This window comes from Erinaceus europaeus, chromosome 10 (genome assembly GCF_950295315.1).
Source record: "Erinaceus europaeus chromosome 10, mEriEur2.1, whole genome shotgun sequence".
Taxonomy (NCBI): Eukaryota; Metazoa; Chordata; class Mammalia; order Eulipotyphla; family Erinaceidae; genus Erinaceus; species Erinaceus europaeus.
In genome coordinates this window covers 33,492,110-33,517,523 of record NC_080171.1, presented here as the reverse complement: position 1 = coordinate 33,517,523, position 25,414 = coordinate 33,492,110, and the positions used below count along the sequence as shown (strand labels likewise).

General features: G+C 39.1%; 1 protein-coding gene across 1 annotated transcript in view; it reads left to right on the top strand.

Annotated features, from left to right (window-relative positions):
- LOC103107334 (spermatogenesis-associated protein 31D1-like) overlaps nucleotides 1-25,414 on the top strand; it is a 176,055-nt gene that overhangs the window by 134,998 nt on the left and 15,643 nt on the right. The window contains exons 3-4 of the mRNA XM_060199005.1: nucleotides 15,276-15,336; nucleotides 15,590-19,778. Coding sequence (XP_060054988.1) covers nucleotides 16,020-19,778 — 3,759 coding nt within the window. The 5' untranslated portion in view covers nucleotides 15,276-15,336; nucleotides 15,590-16,019. The remainder of the gene's footprint in view (nucleotides 1-15,275; nucleotides 15,337-15,589; nucleotides 19,779-25,414) is intronic.

Sequence of the window (25,414 nt, the reverse complement as noted above, 5' to 3'; positions counted from 1 at the left end):
TCTCTCACTACTTTTCAATCTACTAATCACACTTGCCTGGATTTATTTGTATCTAAGTAATGTACTTATGGGTTCACAGTTGCAAAAATTAACAATTGTTTTAATGTTATTTCAATCCCTGAGGTAAAGCACAGTGACTGCTAAACCTTCTTATATTATTTATCTTCCCTGCAGACTATGGTAGCGAGAGGGCTTTTTAACTATAACTAGATTTTTTTTTAGCTTAATCACTCATTTGTGATGAAGAGATAAAACAAGGTGGGGGATAGATAGCACAGTGGTTATGCAAAGAGACTCCCATTCTTCAAGGTTCCAGCATCTCAGGTCCAATCCCTGCTCTACCACCAGCCAGAGTTGAACCAAGCAGCACTCTGTGGCCCTGTGTTTCTGAGTACAGGTCCAATCCCTGCTCTACCACCAGCCAGAGTTGAACCAAGCAGCACTCTGTGGCCCTGTGTTTCTGAGTAAATCCTGGTTTCTGAGGGAATTATTTATTCTTGTCTCTAATTTATCAGGAGAATGATATGAAAATAAATATATATCCACACCTCTGGACCACCAGAAATGTAGATATTCTCCTGAGTCACCTGGCCAGTTTTCTGCCGCCCCCCCAACCCCGTCAGTATAGGGCTTCCCTGCTGCTGTTCCAGTCCCTGAGGGACAACAGCAATGGAGACCCACAGTTATAAGTTGGTGAAGTTTAGGTGATCTTCTCCTCTCTTCAGCAATCTTTTTGTTGATTAAACTCAAACTAGAGGTGGTACATCAACTGGAAAACTGTTGAACTAGTACCAATAGCTCTGGAGTAGGGACAGGTTTAGCCCCAGGAATCTCTCTTTAAGCCCCCTCCTGTCCATGAGTCACATGTATTTGCATTCACCTCTGGCTTGAAGTATTCCTGAAGTAATCTTATTCTATCTTGTTACATTCTCAGGTGAACCTCTTTGCTATTCCCATTTGATCCAATGATACCCTTGTCAAGTAAGTTTTTTTCTTTTTAGTCTATATGTTGTTTTATTTGTGTCCTGTTCATATGTCAAAATCACATCCATGTTTATTAAAAAATCACTTTCTTTGTAATGTATACTAATTTGTTCAGAAACTGTAAAGAATCTAAATTATGTGAGCTGTAGGAAACACAGCTTTAGATGGTTCATATCTGATCCATATTATTTTAACTTTGTTTAAATACTATCCAAGTATAAATAGTTTAAGATAACTTGCCAGATGAATGAGTTACTGTCATATCTCTTTTACATAAAAATAATTTTGCTAAAGCTTGCCCCTGGGGAAAGGCTAGAGAGATTAAAATAAGTGACTTTCTTACCTCCCTTTACTCTGTCAAGCAGAAGAGGAGAGAATGGGAAGCCTTGACAAGAAGAGAAGGGGCTTTAATTGAGGGTATGGAAGGCTCAGGCCCTGCTTTCTAATTATGGTGTTCTTTCAAGTATCAGAGGTGCAAATCCAAATACATTGCAATTTACTAGAAAGTAAAGCCAACTTAAATAAAGTACTATTCAATTCAAAGAAATTTAGAAGGCCTTTTTTTTTCCCCTTTAAGCCAGACAACTAATGATTATATTCTTGTACTCCTGGAGAATTTAAGATTCTAAATGTGAGTGCCACCTTGCCATTTTTCTTACTTAAATCTCTCTCTCTCTTTGTGTGTGTGTTTGCTAAGCATTTCTGCATATGGATTCATGGTTTGTTTTTCAGTGTACAGAAGATATTCCTGATGACCAGAGCTCTTTAATTCTAGTTCCTATAACATATATTACTTTTATACCTTATACTCTGCTATTTCAATAAGAAATATGATCACAGGGCAACTGAAGTTAATAACCAACTTTAGGAGGACATTGTTTAAATGGTTTCTCAATTATATTCCAATTGGTTCCTTGTACTGATAAAATGAAAACCTCCTTAGTAGTAGAGCTCATGTTACAAAGGTGAATTGAAGTTTTAGGATTCTTACTGTCATTTAACATTTAATGGCATTCAATTTCCCCAAGTTATATTTTTGACCTAGTGTTCCATATTTCATCCATCACAAATACATTCCTGTAGACCTCTGTACCAAACGAACTTCATTCAATTTCATGGTGTACTATTCAATTATTCTTTTATTTAGTGGGTTATAATTAATTGAACAAAACCGGTTCTAGTATCTTTCACATATGGTGCGATCAGAGGAGGAAGTGTTCAAATGTTCTTCCAGTATTGATGAAGAGTTTCTGTTCTGTGAATGCCACACAAGCAGCTGTACAACCAGAATTTCTTGGTGGCCAAATATAAAGTCTTTTAATTAGAAGTATGTGATGCTATAATGAAAACATTATCGAACCAGCTGTACTGTGTGTACAGATTTTCTGTTTTTATTCATGTGTGTGCATCTATTACAAACATAGCACAAATAGAATATAAAAAGAAGTTAACACTCACAGCCAAACCTGTTAAATTTAGTTCAACAAATTGTATGAAATCCTCCATCTGTTTGCTACATTATCCTCAAAATGATAATAGGCAAGACAGATTTGCTAGCTAAGTTTACAGAGAATGACATATACATACATATACATATATACCCCTAAATGGAACAAAACCAAACAGGATTATTTTCTCCTCTATGGCTTTGAGTGCTTATGTTGTGATATTATATTCATTCAGATATTATTTCTGAACTGTTTTGTCAAAGATCACTTTGAAATTTATTTATCAGTAATTACTGCTTTGACCAGTATGAATACTCTACAAGAGTAAGCAAAATCCATTACTCTTCTGCTTTTTTTTTGGGGGGTGGGATCATGTGTAATCAAAACAGTATCAGGAAGATTAGGAAAGGAAAAATCAGCTTAACAAAATACAGAAGGACAATTTTCATGAAGGTATATTCTAATGTAAAATAGTACTGACTTGGGACATTTATCCTGTGTTAAGAAGTTTGGCTGCCAAGAGGGGAAAACTTCACATGACAAGGAGAGAAGTAGCTTATCTTTATTATGAGAGTAAAAAGATTAATTTCTTAGAGAAGACTAAGAAAACTGGGCCTCAAAGAGTTGCTCATTAATTCATTTACACCTGAATGATAACCCCCAAATATATTTTTCTGGACCATCCAAAGGGAAGTAATGATTGTTTCTCTGTCAAGAAAAAGGCAAAAAACTGAGACAAAAACAGGAGCTTCTTCTCAGCCTCTAAAACTCACACTTCTTACAACTGAATTTGTATTCTTGAGTCATGGAATAGACTTTCCACCTCAGGCCTACAGAGACTTTACTGAACTCTCAAGAAGGGGATACTTAACTAGAATAGGCCATCTCTGGTCTATCTCATGAAGCATATTGGAAAAGAGAAATAGAAAATAAAGTAGTGAATATCAGTTATAAAGCACATATATGAATAACCACCCTAAATGTGATTTACCAATCAATGACACTGAATGGTTGGATAGGTAAAAAACTAAGATCCACTTATTCATATGTAGGTTTCTATAAGAAACCTATATTTGAAATAAAGACAAACATAGACTCAGAGTGAAATTCTGGAGTAAGGTGTTCCAAACCAATAATTCATAAATAAGGGCAGGAACTGCTATTTTAACTGCATATCAGACAAATTACATTTTCAGAAAAAGAGTAGTAAATGTCAAGAAGGAATATTATATAATTATTAAACAATTAATTCAACAAGGAGCTGTAACTATCATCTGTGTATATGCAGTGATACTGGGGTACCCAAGTAAACAAAAGAAATTCTAACCTCAAAGAATTCACTGACATCAACACAATAGTAGCAGGAGACTTGAACACACTATTTAGATCCAGAGACAAATCATTGGGACAAAAAAAATCAACAGTGAAGAAATTACCTTAAAGTAAGTCATAGAAATGAACTTAACTGTCATACACAGAATTTGGCATCCCCAAACAAGTGAATACACATTTTTCTCAAGTGCACATGGAACATTTTCTAGGATTGTCCATACACTGGGACACAAAGAATATATATTGGTAAAATGGCTATTCTACCTAAAGCAGTTTTTATATTGAATGCAACACCTATCCAAATCCCAATTATATTCTTTAAAGAAATAAAACAATTCTGAGAGAGAGAGAGAGAGAGAAAGAGAAAGGAAGGAAGTGTCACTTGCCCTAGCTTCCAAATATACTACAAAGCAATAGTAATTAAAACGCAGATCCAAAAAGGATGATAAAGGGCCTAGTGGAGGTTGTATTGTTATATGGAAAACTGGCAAATGTTATGCATGTAGAAACTATTGTTTTTACTGTTGAATGTAAAACATTAATTTCCCAATAAAGAAATTAAAAAAATTTTTTTTTAAATGTCATATTGGAACAAAACACTCAGACCAATGGAACAGAGTATGGGATGATATCACTTAAAGACAGAAGTTGAAAAATAAGAACAAGCGGGAAAACACAAAGCAGAACTTGGACTGGAGCTGGTGTACTGCACCAAAGTAAAAGACTATGGAGTGGGGGTGAGGGTCAAGTCTGAGAATATGATGTCAGAGAACCGAGAGGAGGTTGAATTTTTATGTGGAAAACTAAGAAATGCTAAATATGTACAAACTCTTATGCCTGAAGCTCCAAGGTCCCACTTTGAGTCTTGCACACCACCATTAGCCAGAGCTGAGCAGTGATCAGGAAAAAAAAAAAATCAACCAGCTCAACAGTAGAACAACAAACAACTTAGTAACAAAGTAGACAAAAGATTTGAGCATATGTTTCTCTAAAGAAAACATATAAATGCTCCACAGAAATGAAAAAAAAATACTCCGTATCATTTCTTATTGGAGAAATGCAAATAAAAACATCAACATAGGGGACAGGTGGTGGTGCAGTGGGTTAAGTGCACATGGTGTGAAGCCCAAGGACCAGCCAAAGGATCCCGATTCGAGCCCCCAGTTCCCCACCTGCAACAGTGGTGGCAGGGCGAGGGGTCACTTCACAAGTGGTTAAGCAGGTCTGTAGGTGTCTATCTTTCTCTCCCTATCTCTGTCTTCTCCTCCTCTTTCAATTTCTCTCTGTCCTATCCAACAACAATGACAGAAATAACAACAATTACATCAAGGACAACAATGAATTTTTATTAGTGGTGGATTGGTGTTTCTCTTTTTTCCCTATCTCCTACTCTCACTCTCCATCTGGAAAAAAAAAGGTGGGCGGAGGGAAACCATGCCTGGAGCAATGGAATTGTGCAAACATGAAGCCTCCTTGAAGCTCTGACAGTGAAAACAGTTACCCTAGACTGCATTTCTTGAAAGACACTTTGGCTATTTCTATGATATTACTAAATTTAAAATAATACATATGTATTTTTCATAAATCATGTATAAATAAATTTTACTAATACTACTTAACGCAAAGCAACAAACCACACAGGTAGATACAGACAGAAAGAATAATTCACAAATGTGGGGACCTCTCCTGGATAGTGAATAACTCTTGATCAGCATAGGATATTTCCCTAAAGCCTTATGATGAGGTAATTAAGGTTGGAGTACATGACTTCCAGGGCAACTGTATCTATTAATTCCTGGCCACAAATATTTATTAAATAAAAGCTTAGATGATGTTACTTATCAGGTTAGAAAAAAGTAAAGTCTCTTGGTAGATTTTTATCCTCAGAGCAGATTATTTTCTCTTGCATAATTGAAGGGCACACTCTACCTGGCCTGAAGACTGTCTGACCTTTTCACAGGAGATCACATAACAAGAGGCCATAAGTGTCAAATAAAGGGCATGACAATTTCAGAAAGGCAGAAAATTAGGAGACAGTTCAGAGGACAGCTGCCATGAAGATAAAGAGTTTTAGAAAAGAAGATAGGATGGGATCAGTAAACCTACATGAGGAGCCTCAAAAAGGTGTGATAGTTGCTTTGTTTGTTTTTTGTTTTTTGTTCGTTTTTAACATATGTGGGAATGACTATTTGGTACAGAGATTTTTTTATTTTCCTTTCCTGACAAGGCAATCTTAGGAAAAGCTAGTATTTCTAGATTCCTTACAGGTTTGAAAATTTGGTTTAATTCATAAAGTAGGAGTAAAATATCTACGTCAACAAGTATCAGAGAAAGCATGCAAATTCCTCCAATGGGAGGATTTATGTATTTTTTACAAGACTAGCATTTGCAATGAATAGCAGAGACTCTAGAATGATAAAGATGGATGAATTTTGCATTATTTCTGAAGACACAGATGTATATTAGTAAAGATGACCTGTAAAACAAATAGCTATTTTAATTTCTCAACAGGATTTACCACCTAGTTGATGTCAAAAGACTGAAATCTTTAACTACATTTGTAGGGATTTTTTTTTTCCCTCCTTGCTCCTGGGCATATCTAATTTAGTGGAAAAGGCAAGAAAGATACATAGAAAAAATAATTTAAGCCAACCACAGGAGATTAAGAAAATCTTAAATATTTAGTAATTATACATGTTCTAGATAACACTTGTGTAAACAAAGAACTTGAAGAGAAATAAAAAGTGCCTTGAGAGGCCAGATGGTGCTGCACCTGGTTGACCGCACATGTTCCAGTACACAAGGACTAGGATTTGAGTCCCTGCTCCCCACCTGTAGGGGGAAAGCTCTGTGAGTGGTGAAGCAGTGTTACAGGTTTCTCTCTGCCTCTCTTCCTTTCTATCATCCCCTTCCCTCTCAATTTCTGGCTGTCTTTATCCAATAAATAGAGATAATAAAAAATAAAATAAAAAATTACCTTGAGAAAAATGAAAATGGAGAAAAAAGCTATCAGATCTTATGCGATGCAGCAAAAGTCATATAAAAAAGAAAGTTCATAGCAATACAGGCCCACATTGACAAAAAAGAAAGATCTTAAATAAGCAGTGTAGCATTACATCTGAAGGAAGCAGGAAGGGAGCAACAAACAAATGCCAAAATTAGCAGAAAGAGTGAAATAATAAAAATCAGAACAGAAACAAATGAAACAGGAATGAAAAAGATATAATATAAAAGATCAATGGAACCAAGAGCTAGTTCTTTGAAGGATAAAAAAAAATATTTCAGCCTCTCACTAGGCTAAGATAAAAAGAGAGAAGTCCATAACCAAATAATATTAGAGTGAAATTGCACTGGTACTTGCAGAAAAACAAATAATAAATTTGTTTACATAATAAAAGTATGGTATGCCAACAAATTAGCCTAGAAGAAATTGTCACTTTTTTTAGATCATATAGCCCTCCAAGATAGGACAGGAAATAATAGATAACCCAAATAGGCAAAACACAAATGAAAATACAGAATCATTAATCAAGTCTCAAGAGCTAAAGGTCAGGTGTACTTACTTGGCTTCATTAATGAATTCCACACAATTTTCAATGTAAATTTAAAACCCATCCTGCTCAAATTGTTCTAAAAGTTGGGAAGGGGTGGGCACTCTCCAACACATTCTATGAGGTCAATATCTCTGATCTCCAGTGCAAGAAAGGATGGTATAAGAAAGCAACATTAAATGAATTCACTCATAAGTGGAACTTAAGAAAAAAAAAGGACAGTAGGGGAAAAACAGAGAAATGTGGACTAGATGTGGTGTGTTGTGCCAAAGCAAAAGATTCTGAGGAAAATGGGAAAGGGATGAAGTGAAGGAACACTGGGGTCTTGGTGTATGCTGCAGAGGGGGAGGTTGCCAAGTTGGGGAAGCAAGTTTCTTCCAGACACCTAGGCACCTATCATGGGGATATACAAGATTGTACCTGTGTATCATCAATTGTACTATAAATTGGTTATGGAAGAAGTATACCTCAATGTCATAAAAGCCAAATATGACAAGCCCATGGCCAGCATCATACTCAGTGGTGAGAGACTGAGTGTTTTTCCCCTGTGATCTAGAACAAAACAAGGATGTTTACTCTCAAAACTACTGCTTAGTCTAGTCCTGGAAGTCCTATCCAGATTAAACAGGAAAGTAAAAAGGTATAAATGTAATACAGATTAGAAGAGAAGTTAAGCTGCCAGTTTTGGCAAATGATAAGATAACATATATCAAAAACTCTTAAAAACATAAACAAAAAACCAACTAGAAAATATTAATAAGTATTGATAAATTGAGTAAACTAGTAGGCTATAAAATAAATATACATAAATCTGTAGCACTTTTTTTTTTTGACAGAGTGAGAGAGACTACAGTATTGAAGATTTCTTCAATGCAATGGGAGCTAGGTTCAAACCTGGGTTACATATATAGATATCTAATAAATGACAAAGGAGACACCACACACAATGGAGAAAAGAATGTCTTCAATAAATGATGTTGGGGAAACTGTTATTTGAGACAGCAAAAATAAAATAATGGAACTACACTATAATTTAATTCTATACACACAAATTAATTCAAAATACATAAAAGACTTGGATTTTAGACATGAAATTCTAAAAACTATAGATAAAAACATAGGTGATACACTCTTGGAACTTCAAGATCAGAACAGTTTTTAAGGGTTCGGTACCACTGACAAAAGAAAATAATGCAAAAATAAACAAATGGGACTACAGAATATTTAAAAGGTACATATCATAAATATTTTCCACAAGGATATAAAGGAAACATAGCAAATATGAAGATATTTGCATATCATATGTATAATAAGGAATTGATATCTAAAAATACATAAAGAAATAATATACATTAATAATTAAACAGTCTAATAAAATGTGAACAACAGATCTGAATAGACACTTTTACAAAGACACACAGATGGCCCACAGTCATATGAAAAGGTGTTGACATTATTTATTATTAGATAAATGCAAATTACAACACACTTATGAAAATGGCTCACATCAAAAAGATTGAAATAAACAAGTGTTGGCAAGGCTGTATAGAAAAAGGAAGTCAGGGGCCAGGTGGTAGAGTAGCAGAGAGCAAGGACTGGAATTAGGATCCAGGTTTGAGCCTCCGGCTCCCCACCTGCAGGGGAATCACTTCATGAGGGGTGAAGCAGGTCTGCCGGTGTCTATCTTTCTCTTCCACTGTCTTCCCCTCCACTCTCAACTTCTCTCTGTCCTATCCAACAACAACAATGGCAACAAAATGGACAAAATGGCTGCCAGGAGCAGTGGAATTTTAAATACTTTACCTGATTTTATCTGGATAAATAATAAGTCCTTCAGATTATTATTATTCACTATTACATGATCTTAGAACCTGAAACACATTCCCAAAGACAAAACAAAAAAGATAGCTATTTCCCCCCTAGATTTAGAGTTATTCCTTGCAATTGTCAAAAAAGTTTCCACAATTCCTGAAAACTGGCAATGAGTAATTATTATGAGTATAGTTCTTTTTTTTTAAATTTCATTTATAAAAAGGAAACACTGACAAAACCATAGGATAAGAGGGGTACAACTCCACATAATTCCCACCACCAGAACTCCGTATCCCATCCTCTCACTTTATAGCTTTCTTATTCTTTTTTAAATTTTTAAAAAATTTTAAAAAATTTATTTATTCCCTTTTGTTGCCCTTGTTGTTTTAGTTATTATTGTTTTTATTGTTGTTGGATAGGATAGAGAAATGGAGAGAGGAGACTTACTTTTACTCGAAGTAAAAGTACTTTTACTTTTTGTACTTTTACTCGAAGGTATGTATTTTCCCCTAATTTATGGATACATGTGCACATATGCTGTATCTATCTCATGGGCCCTGGTTTAAATCTAGGTTCTGTGACTTTGGTAAGAAGTATACCATCTGAAATGGAACTATGGAGTCCTATGAGCAAGGAAAGGTCTCACCAGATTAATAGAACTGAATGATTGACATCCCACCCCTGTCATCTCTGGACACAATCTGAAGTGAAACATGTCAAGGTGGTACTGGATGGATTGATTGGTTGAGATCAGCAGATATAGTATTAAATGGTATGGTTCAAGAGAAGCACAAAAGAAAACAAGCCACACCCAAGAAGTTCCAGGACTGGGAGAAATATGGGCTTTATAGATAATGGGGAAGGTTTCTGCTATTTTAGAGTTTAAGAAGTCAATAGTTATTATTATAACCGAGTTATTTGGGAATTTGGTTTACTTTGAGAATCCCATTGTTAGGACTTGCTGTATCATACAAGATCTCACAATGGTTCATGTTACTTAATGCTATTTCCGAACAGCTGTATCATATATACTGACAAGCCCCATTGCTTCTTGTCTCCCTGGTCTATGATTTGATATTTCAAAGAAAAAGTCTTTATTAGAAATGTATTAACAATTTAAGCCCACTGTTAAAGTTCAACAAGGTTACCAATTTGAAACCTTAAGTGCTTAGATTGAGGGGTGGCAGGAGGGACATGGACCTTTGTTGGTAGGAATGGTGTTAATATACACTCTTATTAAGTTGCAGTCTTAAGACTCACTAGTCAATATGAGAGGGGAAAAATAGATTGAATATCTGGAACTTTTTGATGCATAGGAACCCCTTTCTTTTAACTAGATTGTTGAAGTCCCTTAGAAATCTCCTATATGCCACTTAACTTACTTGACTTCAACATATTTTTTAGCAATTGCTTCTACTTTATGTACAAAAACACTAATATATCTGAAGAAATATCAGTATCTAATGAGAGACTGGGGTCAAGATAGAGCTAGAATGCTTCACAAAATGGAGTCTGTGCAATAAATGGTTCCAAACAAACTGAAGACTAGCTGTCACCAACAGTTCCCACATATATTCTGAAGACAAGTCAAGGGTTCCTTTGGATTTACCTGTCCCTGATGTCTAAATTGGACCTAGTTAATTCCTGAATATTTGGAACTATTCTAGTCTAGCATGGAGTCAGTTAAACTGTGGTTGGCTATCCCTGAACCCTAATTCAATCTCCGTCATATGCAGTGCAACCAAATTAGTTCACTCAATCCACTCCATATTTACTAAGGACACCAGTGCACCTCAGACCAGATCCATTCTGGTTGGCTAATAATAGCAAGTATCTTTAATACTTCTCAATTTGAACTAAATCAACAGATTCCACAAATGGAGGCTTCAGACTGGAAATGGGTAGAATACACCTCTAACATAGAACTGCAGACAGACTAAACCAAGAGCTAAAGAGAATATCTGGTAAACACTGGACAGAAGAGTCAACTACTTCTGGAAGAGAAGAAATTAGAAGAAGTGTGTGTGTAGGGTGAATTCTTTGCCTTTGGAAATGACAAGAAAGAGAAATTAGTAAGGTTCAATTCAAAGTGCCATGCCTCTATTTCTTTTTTCTTATTTTTTATTTTATTAGTAATTTAATAATGATTGATAAGATTGTGGTACAGTTCCCACCACCTGAGTCCTGTATCCCAACCCCTCCATAGGAAGATATCCTATTCTTTATCCCTCTGGGAGTATGGACTAAAGATCTTAATGGGGTGCAGAAGGTGGAAAGTCTGGCCTCTGTAATTGCATCTCTGTTGGACATGGGCATTGACAGGTCAACCATACCCACAAGCAGTTTCCATGCCTCTGTTTCTCATTGTTCCCCCACCCCAACACCAATGATAACAGGTGCACTGTTCTGGGTGTGCTACTGCCCAGGTCCCTCCAGTGTCAATAAGAATTTTCTCTAGACTGTTTCTTTTGTAAAACAATTAAAGAACAAAATTACAAAAACAAACAAACAAACAAACAAAAAAACACCACCTCTAATTGGCTTAAATAATTCATTAATAGAGCAACATTCTTCTATAGTAAATATAAGGGCCAGCAAAAAAGGTTAATAGGCACAAAAAGAAGATATGAAGTTATTTACAAAAGATATTTACAGGTGATGATACCTTAGGGAAAGTTACAGGGAGTTATTATATAGATTAACTCCCTATAGCAGATTGGCAACTCCAGGCTGATTAGTTCAAGATACATTTTGGAGAAAGATTGAAATGCAGTAAGATTAGGGATTAATTCTGGGTGGGGGGAATCCATTTAGGAATCCATTTGTGACTTTTATTTTCTATGTTTAACAAAACCAAAAATCAATGTGACTATGGTAGGAGATGGGGGTAATTGGAGGGAGGTTAGATCATGTAAGTAGACCTTAGGAATTGAAAGAGTATCTTTATAAAGGAGCAGGGTTATTGCTGAGGCTCAGCACCTACATGATGAATCAACTGCTCTCAGTGTATGTTGTTGTTATTGTTGTTATTTTGATAGGACAGATAGAAATTAAGAGGGGAAGGAGAGACACAGAGAAAGAAAGAGACACCTGTAGACCTGGTTTAATACCCATGAAGCCTCTCCCATGCAGATGGGGAGGGTGGCTCAAGCTCAGACCTCACACACTGTAATGTGTATGCTTAACTGGGTACACAGCCTCTCGCCAACTTTTTATGGCATGGGGGTTTTCAGGGAAAAAATAGCTATCCATAAAACAGAAAATAGGCCTCATTAGAAACTGAATCTGCCGGTACCCAGATTTTAATCCTCTGGCATTTGAAAGTCTGAAAAATTAGAAGTTAGCATATTTTATTTATTATTGTATAGAGACAGAGAGAAATTGAGAGGGGAGATTGAGAGGGAGAGACACAGAGAGACACATGCAGCCCTGCTTCACCACTCGTGAAGCATTCCCCATGCAGGTGGGGACCAGGGGCTTGAACCTGGATTCTTGTGCACTGTAATGTGCGCACTTAACCAAGTGTGCCACCACCTGGCCCCAGAAATTAGCATTTGTTAAAGATACCCTGTGAATTCTACTTTTTTTTTTTTTTTTTTTTACTATAGCAGACCAAAGTAGCCTGTAGGCTATATTATAGCTGGCAGAAGCTCTGCATACTTTAGGAAGAGTAAGAAGTAGTGTCCAAAGAAAATGAAAGAATGAAATAAAAGGTGAACAAGATGTATATGAAAATACTGGTTTGTAACAGGATGGATTTGTATATATGTGCATGTGTGTCTCCGTGTGTGTGTGTGTGTGTGTGTGTGTCTACAATAGTGTATGCTTAAGAAATGTAGGTAAGTTTCTTCTTCTAGCGTTTGCCCTTCTTCCGTAGCCAGTCAACAGCGTCAGGTTGAGCCTGATGTAAAGTTTCGAGACCTCCTTTGAATCTGGAGAGGTGGCAGTCATTGACTATGTGGGTCATAGTCTGTCTGTAGCCGCAGGGGCAGTTCGGGTCGTCTCCTGAATATTATTTATTTTATACATATTAGTTTTATGAATGTTGAGTAATACTTATTCATGTTCATTGTGTCAGTCCCACAAGTTAAAGCTGATAAATGCTGTGTTTTTTTTTGTTGTTGTTGTTTTGTTTTGTTTTAAAAACTTGTAGTTTATGATTCAACATTTACAAAAGTGTAAAATAAAGGTTTTAGTTTCTCTATTTGGGTTTGTGTAAAGATTAAAACACCATATAGCAAGGATGTATGTGGAGACAATATAAACCTGACTGCAAATGTCTTTAAAAATTCCAGGCAGTATTTCCACTTTGAGACAGTGAAATGCTGAGATCCCAAGTCAATGTCTTCAAATAGTAAAGGACTCAAGTGGTACCTGGAGGTAAAACAAGAACTTTCATTTAGGTGAATACATGACATGCTGAAAGATTGGAGCTAGTAAACAGGAAGGCACGACAGAGGTCAGCAGAGGGTCCAAGTGAAGTGGAGAATTCATGGGGCAGGCATATGGGGGAGGGGCAGTAGGCACACCTTCCTCATGACCCCTCCCCCACCTTCAGGAACCTTTTGTGACCCCAGTCCTTTGTGATGCAGGCCTAGGACTATGTAACCCCCTGCCTGCACAATCAGAGCTCAGCTGCCTCAGGCAATGGAATTCAGAAACTGGAATGTTCTCTCATTTCTGAATAGCTATTCTGAATCCTGGCTGAGCTCCAGCTCAATATTCTTCAATGTGAACTCCAGCCTCATTCACTTGTGTGGGCTGGGGTTGCTTCTTTTGCTCCTCTGCTGCCTACTGGGGGTACCATCTTTATTCAACTTTTGGAAAACCAGGAAAAAGGTAAGGAAACGGAGCAAACTCAAGAGAAAATTGATTATTGTTTCTATCTTTATCACCACATTTAGAAAGTAAGTTTGGTTGGCTCAGAGAAACAATTCAGGAGTTGTGAGGAGAAAATCCATCATTCTTCTAAGGAATGAGGCTAGGTTGTGGGGTGGGGGTGGGTGGGGTGGGTGGATGGGGGTGTGCAGGAGCCAGAAAGGGATCCAGTAAAGGCTGTTTCCATTTGATGTATTCCAGTAATCTGGGTATGGTGGAAGGGTTCCAGGACAGTCTAAAAAGCAATTCTGTTGTCCAGGATTAGGTATTTAGAATTCAGGATTCCTGCAGAGAAGGGATTCCCTAACATTTGATCATGAGTCATATCTTCCTATCAGGTGCCTCTCCATGAAGCCTTCCTTCATGTTGGGCTGATCAGGAGAGCAGTACTGACCTTGAGTGTCTTAGAGGAGAGTGAGCATGAGTTGTGCCAGAATCCAGAGTCCTGTCTGAGGGACCACCCCAGACACCTTGTATTCATCCTCTAAGAAAGGGACTACTGACTTACCATATCAAGTGTGGCCTCATCAAAAATAATGTTTGTGTTTATCAAGGTGAAGGATTGAAATATATCACCTTGAAAAAGAAAAATTTAGATCCAAATTGTATTCCTAGAAAGGAAAATAAATGTGTTTGAGTTGCCTGGGGAGTGAGCATGGAGTCGTAGCCCCTCATCTACTTCTTTTTGTTCCCAGTGTCAGGTCAGAGCCAAGAGGAGAAGGAAAGGTGGGACACACAAAGGTAGGGTTTTTCCTTTTCCACCTGCAATCTCCCAAGGTGACCCTGTGTCTCCTTTTCATGATGTCTAGAACCATGAGGAGCTCATATGTTAGATACAGTACCATTCAGTAAATAGAGCCCCTAAAGGAGAGGTTGATGGGAAGGCTATCAGCCTGACACACTTCTCAGACTCCCTGCTTAGCTCATCCTGGGTATGAAGCAGTGAAGGAGCTGGGCAATGGGTGTTGCCACGTACATGGCCAAGGGAGATAGGAGGACAAATTCTGTCTTTGAATTCATGAATTCCAGGTTCCTCTTGGAGGTAACAGTTAGTCTCTGATTCACATGGTGAGCTTGAATATAAGCTAATATGAGATCATATTTTATAAATAAAGCAATATACATACGGGAATGATCTCAATAGTATCACTGACCACTTGACCTCACCTAATGATGCACACAGTGTCTCACACCCCAGTATTCTCCCGTAAAAGGGCCCCATGTGTGCTTCTACCTTCACAACATGTAACCTATTCTCCTGGTTTTCCAGGTTGGAGCGATTACCAGAGGGACATAGAGGAGGAAAGGAAGTTGATTTCCATTCTCAAAAGGTGACCAGTCTTCCTCATGCCCTGGGGTCGTGCAATTCCAAGGGTAGTTATGGGAGGGGGTGGGGAAGCCAAGGAAACAGGCATGTGAATGAAGACCAAGAGTGAGCTAGTGGGGTAGACTGTGGTGTCATGGGTGTGGGCAGTGCGGAGGGGCAGCACGCTTTAGGTAGTCCCCTCTCACCCCCCAGGCTAAAGGGTCCTCTTTTTCTTGTTCTGTTCCTGGCTGCATCTTTATACTTCCTGTCTTCCACAGCCCCCCTGGTCGAAAACATGACAGCATCCGTTTCCGTCGACTCTTATGTCCAGACCCCTCTTGTGAGGTGTGTAACACCGCAACCTCTGAGATCAGTCAGCTGCTGTTCCCAGAGGTCCTGGAAGATGCTTCTCTCTTTGTGTCCCCTTTGGCCTCCACAGCTCTGGTGGCAGATTCATCACCCACTCTGTCACCTGCCTCCTCAGTAGCCCCTGCAGGAGACCTGATACCATCTTCCCTGCTTGTGTCTTCCCCACCACCTCTCTCCATTCCCTCACCTAACCCAGTGACCCCTCTGGATGAATTTCTTGCACCCTCACCACTGGGCTACTCTCTCCCTCCAGAACCTTTCCCTCTCCTGGATTCACAATTCCCAGTGACCCTTTCCTCACCCAAATCCCCTCCCTTTCCCCCTCCTCTACCACATAGCATGCAGAGAGTAGATCCTGCTCTCCAGACAGGGCTCCCTGTGCCACTCAAAACCATGTACACAGTGGATCCCATCATGTTCCCAGACGTTGGCACCTTATCAGACTTGGCTCAGACGGTGAACCCTGCTGGTTCATATACTTGTCAGCAAGCACCACCCACCCTGCCTGTGTTACCAGCACCAGACTGCACCTTAACTGTCACTCAGTCTCAGTCAGTTTCCATCCTACTGAAACCTGTGCAGGAGAAGCCATCTGCAGACAGTGCTGGTGGGCTGTGTGCATATGTCCCAGCAATGACAGGCATTGACCATTCAAGCCTGTCAATTTCACAGTTCTCCTTGTGGCAGGCTCACGCTAAGAAGTTGTTTTGTTCCACCTTACCACAAGGTGAATTCAACCAAGAATTTCTTGCACTCCATTCTTCTGAGACATCTTTTGGGGGAAACCCTGCTGCAAATCTCGTTGAAACTGTTAACATCTCATTTCTCAGTCCTGAGGTCCTGGCACTCCTAGAGAAACATATACAAAATAAAATTAATTTTCTGATACGGAAAGAAAAGGAAAAAAGGGATTCTCTTCTGAAACAACTCAAGTCAGAGTACCAACTAAACACTTCAGGGGAAATGACAAACACAGTTGTCAGTAAAGCTGACTCTGCAGTTTCCCTTTCTTTTCTGAATAATGAAGGCAAACCAGAGGAGCTGCAGGTTCATGAGCAGTCTCAACATCAAAAGACCTTGCAGGTCCATTCACAACAAAAACATTTTAAATTCTTCTGGGGTCTCCCTACTCTGCACAGCGAGTCTTTGTCTGAAACTGTCCACTTTCTGGGTGACCTTTCCTCAGTCTGCATTTTCAATGGCATTCCAAATTACTTCACAGAGCAAATACCTCCAGTACCTCCACAGCCTCTCCCTCTATCCTTACCTGAAGTCCAGCCTCCACCATCACCTCAAACCCTGCTGCAGTCACAATCAATACCTGTTCCAGAGGTTGAGTCCCTGGACACCTTTCGATCTTTATCCCCAGTCCTACTGTCTAGTTCTGTACCCCAGATGAGGGTCTGTGGAGTAACTTTCCTCCAAACCCAAGAGGAACCAGCATCTATTATTTCTCCTGACATCCAAAACTGCCTGGAATGGCATGTGTTGAAGAAGCAACAGGATAATTTATGGGGCTCATCCTCTATGGCCCAAAAACCTCAGGAGGAGTTCTGTCCTTCACCTCCCAAATCTCCTGCCCATTGTGCCTCTCAGGTCCATGCTTCAATCTCCATACTTCCTGGAGAATTTCCACTTAGCAAGGAGCTTGAAAAAATTCTAGAGCATCACCTTAAAAAGAGGCTCATCCAACACCACTGGGGCCTACCTCGTAGGATCCATGAGTCTTTGTCCTTTATGTTGCCTCCTAGTGATTTTTCAGACAAACCCAAGTCAGAAAAGAATCATGAATTCTCAGAGATCACTATGCATAAGTGTCCGACCAGCCAAAGTCTAACTGTTGGGTTGAGTAACGCTGGGAGCTTCCATGAGACCAACTCAGAGTTAGAGGAGGATGTAGGGAAAAGTCAGGGACAGATCTTAGAGAAAAGGTCAAATAAACATTTACTGAATGACCTGGAGAAAAGTTCAGATCAGGATCTGCGGTCTAACTCTGAGAAAACCCCTAATTACACACCAAGTCATTCAGGGAGAGATTCAAAAGCTTCAGAGGAAAGTTTACATCAGAAAAAACTTGAGAATGCCCTGATAAGTCACTTGAGTAAGAAACTGGTGGAAATCAATACGTGTCAGTTCCCAAATACTGTACATAGTTCATGGCATGCTATCCAGCAGACAGTGCTGGAGTATGAGAAATCTAACAGGAACGTTAATCAGAGCAATGTATGTGCCTCAGTGGATTGTTCCCTCAATACCTACAAGAATATTAAATTCATTAATTGCACAGCCCAAGAGATGCTGGATTCTCATATTCAGAGGTTTCATCAGAGGATGACAACTGGCCTTCCCTCAAGGGTTCTTGAATCTATATACATTTTTACAGAATGTTCCTCTTCATCTTCCAACCTCCCTCCCTTAGCCAGTGTGATTCCTGAGGGGGACTCCAAATCTGGGAATCTCAAAGACCTTAGAGGAAACTCTCAGGATGATCAAATGGGAATGAAAAATGTAGGTTCTGTCTTTGATTCTCATATCCCTGTCATCTCAGCTGTGAGCAATGAGGGCCAGGGTATCCTGAGACAATCACCTGATAACAACCAGGAACTTGCAGAAGCTGTTCAGGGAATTAAGGGTGACAAACCTAACCTTAAAAAGTGTCAGAGACAGAGTTCTCTACTCAACAGAAACCCCACAAAGCTTCCTTCAAGGCAAGCTGGGGATATACATGAACCAAAGTTTAAGAGCATCTGTCCAACTAACAAATTAGAAATGACACAACAAAAAATGATAGAGAATAAAGAGCTTTTTTCTAATGTTGCCATATCCAGGGAGATATTTAGGGCCAAGGAGCTTGATGCTCTTCAATCACAAACTAGTGACATCTTGACAAAGTGCAAATCTGGAAGATCCCCAACACAAAGTGCCAATGAGAGAAAAGCAGCAAGCACAAAGCGCCTGCCACGAAAAATATCAGTTCTTCCAGATACTAATTCACCAGAGCTGAAAGAGCAACTGATTGATGAATTAAAGTTGAAGTTAAAGAGCAGGGAACAACAGTTAGCCCAAGGCCAACTTGTGGACATGTCCTCTATTTCAGATAGTTTGACTCACGAGATCTTGCTGACTAAAGACCAGCATGTCTTCACAGGGAATGTAGGAGCTTCCCAGGAGGATGAGAGTGGGATCAGTGTGGAGCAGGAGAAAGAGCTGTGGGTTCCTGGACTTACATTGAGATGCCAGGATAAGGACTTTCCCCCAACTATAAAGAGTGCGAGTCATCCTGGTTCCAAAACATCAACGCTTGGTGGAGGGGATGCAGAACAGGCATCACCCCAACACGGAAGCAGGCATTTCCCTTCTAAGTACATACCACTCAAGGTGTATGAGAGCAAGAATTCTAAGCTCTCGTCACAGAAAGGACAGCCTCCTCCTGAAAATCTTTTCAGACAAAAATTGAAAGATCTTTGGCAACGGATCTATCCTGGAACAAAGTGCATGAAACAAAATTCCCAGGTGAAGGGCAGTTCCATCTCATCCTCACAAGACAGAGGCCCAATTAAAAGTAGAGCTGCCACTACCAGGAAGACTGACACCCAGAAGTATATTAATGACACTTGCAAGCCCCTTGACAAGAAAGTGGGGCACAGGCATGCAAATTATATCACTAGCCTTCAAAAACCTCCTCCATCAGTGAAGTCTGGGACAAAACAGAAGACAGAAGTGAAGGCCCAGAAAGAATCTGTTCAGGAGTATCCTTTCAAACCCAAGGCTTCCTCCTCTAATGTCATAAATTCCAATTCTCATCCCCAAGTACCACTCATTGCTAGTCAGGCTAATTCTGCAAGTCAAGGTATGAGAGGCACTGATAGACATTTCTGTGGGGAGAAAGCATTTAAAAATAGTGTGGTGTGTCCAAGGCATGGCCCAAAGATGCTCCATAAGGGGCCTATGCCTCCCTCAACCCCCCTGTGCAGGTGGCATGCTGGTCAGTGTTCTCATGCTGTTAATGCTGAACGCTTTGCATTTAGAGATATGTCACTTCAAAGAGATCAGTTCTTTAGACAGAAAATTATCCTTCAAGGATCCCAGGCAGGAAAAGTTTCTTCCTAAAAGCAAATATTCTGTGGAGACTACCGATCAATAAATGTTTCTTTAGTACCAGTGATGATGTTTCTGTATACTTTATTGGGGTTTGGGGGGTAACTCAGGGTTTGTGCTTAGGAAAGAAAGAGGTTAGTTCAATTCTGATAGATACCTTTTAAATTAATTTAGGCTTTTAAGTTAATTATTGCTGTGGATATTTTGTTGTTGATATTATATTATATACCTCCCCCAAATTCTTTTTCTGCCCTGATGAAGTCTAAGAAGATGGACTCTCTGTTCTGCCTCTTAGCTTAGACTTTCAAAAATGTACAGCAGTTTACAACTTCTCCCTCACTGAATGTTTTATAGCCTTTAATATAATCAGGGAAGACAGGTATTCTGCAATTGAAGAGATTCTAAAATGTGTGTGTGTGTGTATATATATATATATATATATATATATATATATATATATAACAGGGAAGATGAAATACTGGTCTATTCATCATTGTTTATAAATCAGTGATCACAGTATCAGCCAGGTTCAGCACTGAATGTGTACCATCGGATGGTGGGTACTGCTGCATTGGATCCTGACTTGTTTAGTGTAAGGGGGAGCAACAATATAAATCTTTCCTAGAAATGCCACTTGGGTCATATTCATATGTTGTGAAGTATATTTAAAACTTGAATCTGAGGGTTCTCTCCTGCATGACATCTTGAGAAAGAACCACAACAGGCAATTCTTCTGCTTACCTGGACTGACTCACTTTCACAGAACAAAAGCATCACTTAGTTGCCAGTGGTGGAAATGTTGGTCAGGCAGTCAAATCACTCAGGATAAAGAAAAACCAAGGATGCCCCAGTAATGAGTAGGAAGGAAGGAAAGAAAGAGAAGAATGAACTTGCTAGGGGGACAAAATTTTATGCCCCATTATTTCTCTCTCTCTCTCTCCCTCCAGGGTTATCACTGGGGCTTGATGCCAGCACTATGAACCCACTGCTCCTGATGGCCATTTTTTCCCCATAGTTGTTGTTGTTGTTGGAATGGATAGAGTGAAATTGAGAGAGGGGGAAAGAAAGATAGACACATGCAGACCTGCTTCACCACTTGCGAAGTGACCCCCCCCGCAGGTGGGGAGCTAGGGGGCTCGAACCTGGATTCTTAAGCCAGTCTTTGAGCTCTGCACTATGTGCAAATAACCCAGTGCACCACTACTCAGCCCCCTATAATTTCTAACTGGATTATTTTCCTCTCATTTCCACAAACTGACTCAGGTAGTGCTATTTTTGGATATTTACTATTTTTTGGAAGAAGTATTCATGGGCTCACTGAATACTGAAACTATCTTCCAGAATATCCTTATATACAGCAACGCATTCTTTGGGGAAGGTGATGCCTTCTTTCCATGCCTAGTTGATGACAATATACAAGATCCTCTCCTCATTGTGTTAGTGCACACTGTCAGGGTGGAGATGCCACCATTTATAGTCCTAGCCTTGATGGAACCATAGTATATCTTCCTGAGAATATCTGCCACTCAAGAATAAAAAATGAGCCCTAGACAACGCACAAGAGGCTAAAGGTACTTGAGGGCTTACTATGATTCCAAAAGCATGCCAATTGTGGCAGAAATGATACTCTATGCTTAAACAACTGGGATAAAGTCTTAAGGTCATCAGGTAAAGAGAGGACTTTTTTTGGATAAGGGGATAAGGGCAAGAGACTGGCTCACTTAATAATATCCCTTTTGGTCAATATCATACAACCTCATCATCTGGGGCCTAGTTAGGGAATCCTTGGATTTCCATAGTGTTTTGGTGTCTTTCCCTCTGTTCTATATCTTTTCATATCTTCTTCAAAAATTATAAAATAAAAAAGTAGCCTGGAAACCAGTTTAATAGTATCATTTATGAATGTGGTCTTGGTTCATTTCCCACCACTGGCAATAAATTTAAAAAACTACAAATGGACTTGATTTGATTTATTATTATCTGGCAAAATCCTATCTTTTCCAGAAATGCTTTCCTAAGAAAGACTGATCATTACAATATTAACTCTTTAAAAAAATATATTTATTTTTTAGAGGCAGACAAAAATCAACAGGAAAGGGGGTGGGGGGAAGAGAGAGAGCACTAGACTCTAGTCTATTAAAGTTATTTCAAGAGAGAGATTGGAAAGAGGGAGAAACAGAAAAATCAGAGTAGCTCTCTTGCCATATGTGGTACTAGGGATTGAACCCAGGTCCTGAGGTTTGCAAAGCATGCACTCCAGGCTATGCAATACTTCTTCAGTCACTAATCTATTAAGGACTGATCACCTTCCCAGGCATCCTTTTGGCTCTTAACTCTCCTTATGAGTCATCTTTTTTTTAATGCTTTTTATTTTATTTTATTTATTTTTAATTTATTTTTTGCTTCCAGGGTTATCACTAGGTCTCATTGCCTGCACTATGAATTCACTGTTCCTGGAAGCCATTTTTCCATTTTTGGATAGGACAGAGAGAAATTTAGAGAGGAAGGGGAGAAAGATAGGGAGAGATAAAGACAGATATCTGCAGACCTACTTCACCATTCATAAGGCGTTCCCACTGTGGGTTGGGGGTGGGGGTTCTAACCCAGATCTTTGCACAGATCCCTGAACTTCTTGTATTTCTTACAATGTACACTTAACTGATTGTACCACCACTGGGTCCCCAAAATAACTTTCCATTATTCCCCTCATCTAGGTTTCACAATTACTATCTAGTATATGTGACACATCCAATCTTTTACACCATTACCCTGCAGAAGCAAATTTAAACATCTTGCCATTCATCTCTTGACCATCTGGCTTGTTCCCTTGTCAAAGCTTTCACATTTCTTGTGTATTTGTCACCTGTGGGTCACAGATGTTCAGAGCATTGGTAAAGAAAGAGCATTGAGGTGTAGAGTCTTCTGGCAATCAGTTCAACCCCAAGAAGTTATCTTGGTGAATTATTTCCATAGCTGCATACATTAAGTAATCTTACAGAGAAAATTCAGTGCACAATATTGTTGCCATTTAATCACATGGAAACAATAAGATAAGGCCGAAAGGGTGGAAAGATGCTGGCACTCACGTGGAGTGACTCCAACCGGGGGGGGGGGGGGGAGGTGGGGGGTGAAGTAAGCCTCTGACCCTCCCTCACCAGCCCTAGTGACTGCGTGAAATAGAAAGAGGTATCGGGAGATATTCTGCTATGAACATCCGTTTATTTGGAGACAGGTATAGGCTTTTATACTGAGTTAAACAAAGAACATTTTTCACATATGTCAGAAATTACAGGTTTCTTAAAGGTCAGCTTTCCCCCATGGTAGGGGGTTGGTATGACAACAATTGATGAGATACATAAAGGTCAAGACAATTAGTTTCCATGATGCAGGCAAGTTAATTATCCAAAGGTATTTGGGAAAAGCATAGGGGTTAAACCAGTAAGGTGAGGTAGAGAAGGAGAAAAACAAAAATTGATGTAAATCACAGATATCAAAGGACACAAGGAAATAGAATATGGGGTCTTACTGCTGGGTACTGGCAGGGGTGTATGATAGAGTGTGTTCTCCTTTATGATCAAAAGGTTAAGTTATAGTGGATGTGTGAACTTTGAGTGACTATGGTGAACTTTGAGTGAACCCTCAGGCAGGCAGCCATTTGGCCTGCTAGTAGAGGGAACTAAGTCTAAGAGGCTTGTAGGCTTTCTGTGGGCTTGAGAGACTAATAAGGAGAAACTGAGTCTGGGAGACTTTTCCCTCTTGGCTCATCTCTATAAGGAGAGAGGCTAACAAGTGGGGTGTCTTTCCAGACATCCATCCAAGGATGGGAGAGCTCCCCTAAGCTCTAACAAGTTTTCACATAGTCCCACAGAAAGATACCTCACTGGATTCAGGACATGCCTTGCTTTGTGTGCTGCCCAGATTCGAGTCCCAGAATCTCAAGTGAGTGTCATGGCACTAGGGGTAGTTCCCATGGCTGTAGTTCTCTCCACTCTCTGTCTCTCAAATAAAAGGACTCAGAGCCAGTCTAGGAGTGATGAAATCACCCATGCATGAGGCCCTGACTCTGCATAAAATATTATGAAAGTAGAAAACTGTTCTTACAAGTAAAGGATTGACACTGCTATACATATTTTCAAATATTTAGAAGAGAATGTTTGTCCTGTCACATTTAAAAATGAGCTGCTGTGTTTTGAGTCAAACACAGTATACTTGTTTATCTTTTCCTAAAATGCTAACAAAACTAAAAAATTGGATGAACATATGTCTAAGATTATTTTTCATTAGGAAATCAGGAAAAATATCAAAAACTACTATTAGGTTTTATTTCATATATAAATGGGCAGTGAGAAAAAATAGATAAATGTTGGAGAGGAGGTAGAAAAATCAGAAGCCTCATACATTGCTGAGGAAAAGAAAATAGTGGAGCTATTTTGGAAAGAGTGTGGTACTTCCTCAAAAATGTTACACAGAGTTACCATATGACCCATAATTCCACTTCTAGGTAGGTATCAAAGGAAATGAAAATGGAAGTCTACACAGAAGCTTGTAAACAAAGTTTATAGAACTATTAATCAATCACATTAGTCAAAAGGTGATAACAACTCTGAAGTCCATCAGCTGATGAACTGATAAAGTATGTCGCCATACAATTTTGGTAACAAAAAAAAATATTGATAAAACTTGGGCTAGAGTTAGTGTATTGCACCAAAGTAAAAGATTCTGGGGTGGAGGGGGCTGGGTGAGGGTTCATGTCCTGGATCATGATGGCAGAGCAGGACCCAATGGGGGGTTAAATGATTGTATGGAACAACTGGGAAATGTTATGCATGTACAAACTATTGTATTTTACTGTCAACTGTAAACCATTAATCCCCCCAAATAAATAAAAAAAATATTGATACACCTTATAACATGGATGAACCTTGAAAATATATTAAGTTGATGAGGCAAGTCACAAATTACCTCATATGATGCCATCATTCATATGACATGTCCAGAATCGAAAATTATTTATTGGGTTATTGGTGACAGGTATAATTAAACTTTACAAGTTTTTCCTTTTTTAAGTTAGGTATTTGATAATGATGGACAAGATTGTGGGATATGAGGGGTATAATTCCATACAATTCCCACCACCAGAGTTCTGTATCCTATCTCCTCTATTGGAAGGTTCCCTATTCTTTATCCCTCTGGGAGTATGGATCTTTAGAGGGTACAGAAGGTGGGAGGTCTTGCCTCTTTAATTGCTTCTCCACTGGACTTGGGCATTCACAGGTCAACCATGTGCCCAGCCTGTTTCTATCTTTTCCCTAGTGGGAGGTGGGGTTCCATGAGGCTTTGGTGAGGTCATCTTCCCAGGCAAGTCAGGTTGGCATCATGGTAACATCTGCAACTTGGAGGCTGAAAGCATTGATATAAAACAGAACAAATTGGTGGTCTGGGAGGTGGCACAGTGGATAAAGCATTGGACTTTCAAGCATGAGGTCCTGAGTTCAATGCCCGGCAGCACATTTACCAAAGTGATGTTTGGTTCTCTCTCCTCCAATGTTTCTCATAAATAAATAAATAAAATAAAAAAGCAGAAAAATTGAACAAATCAGGAGCCAAGAGGTCAGAATATAGTAGATGTGATTTGG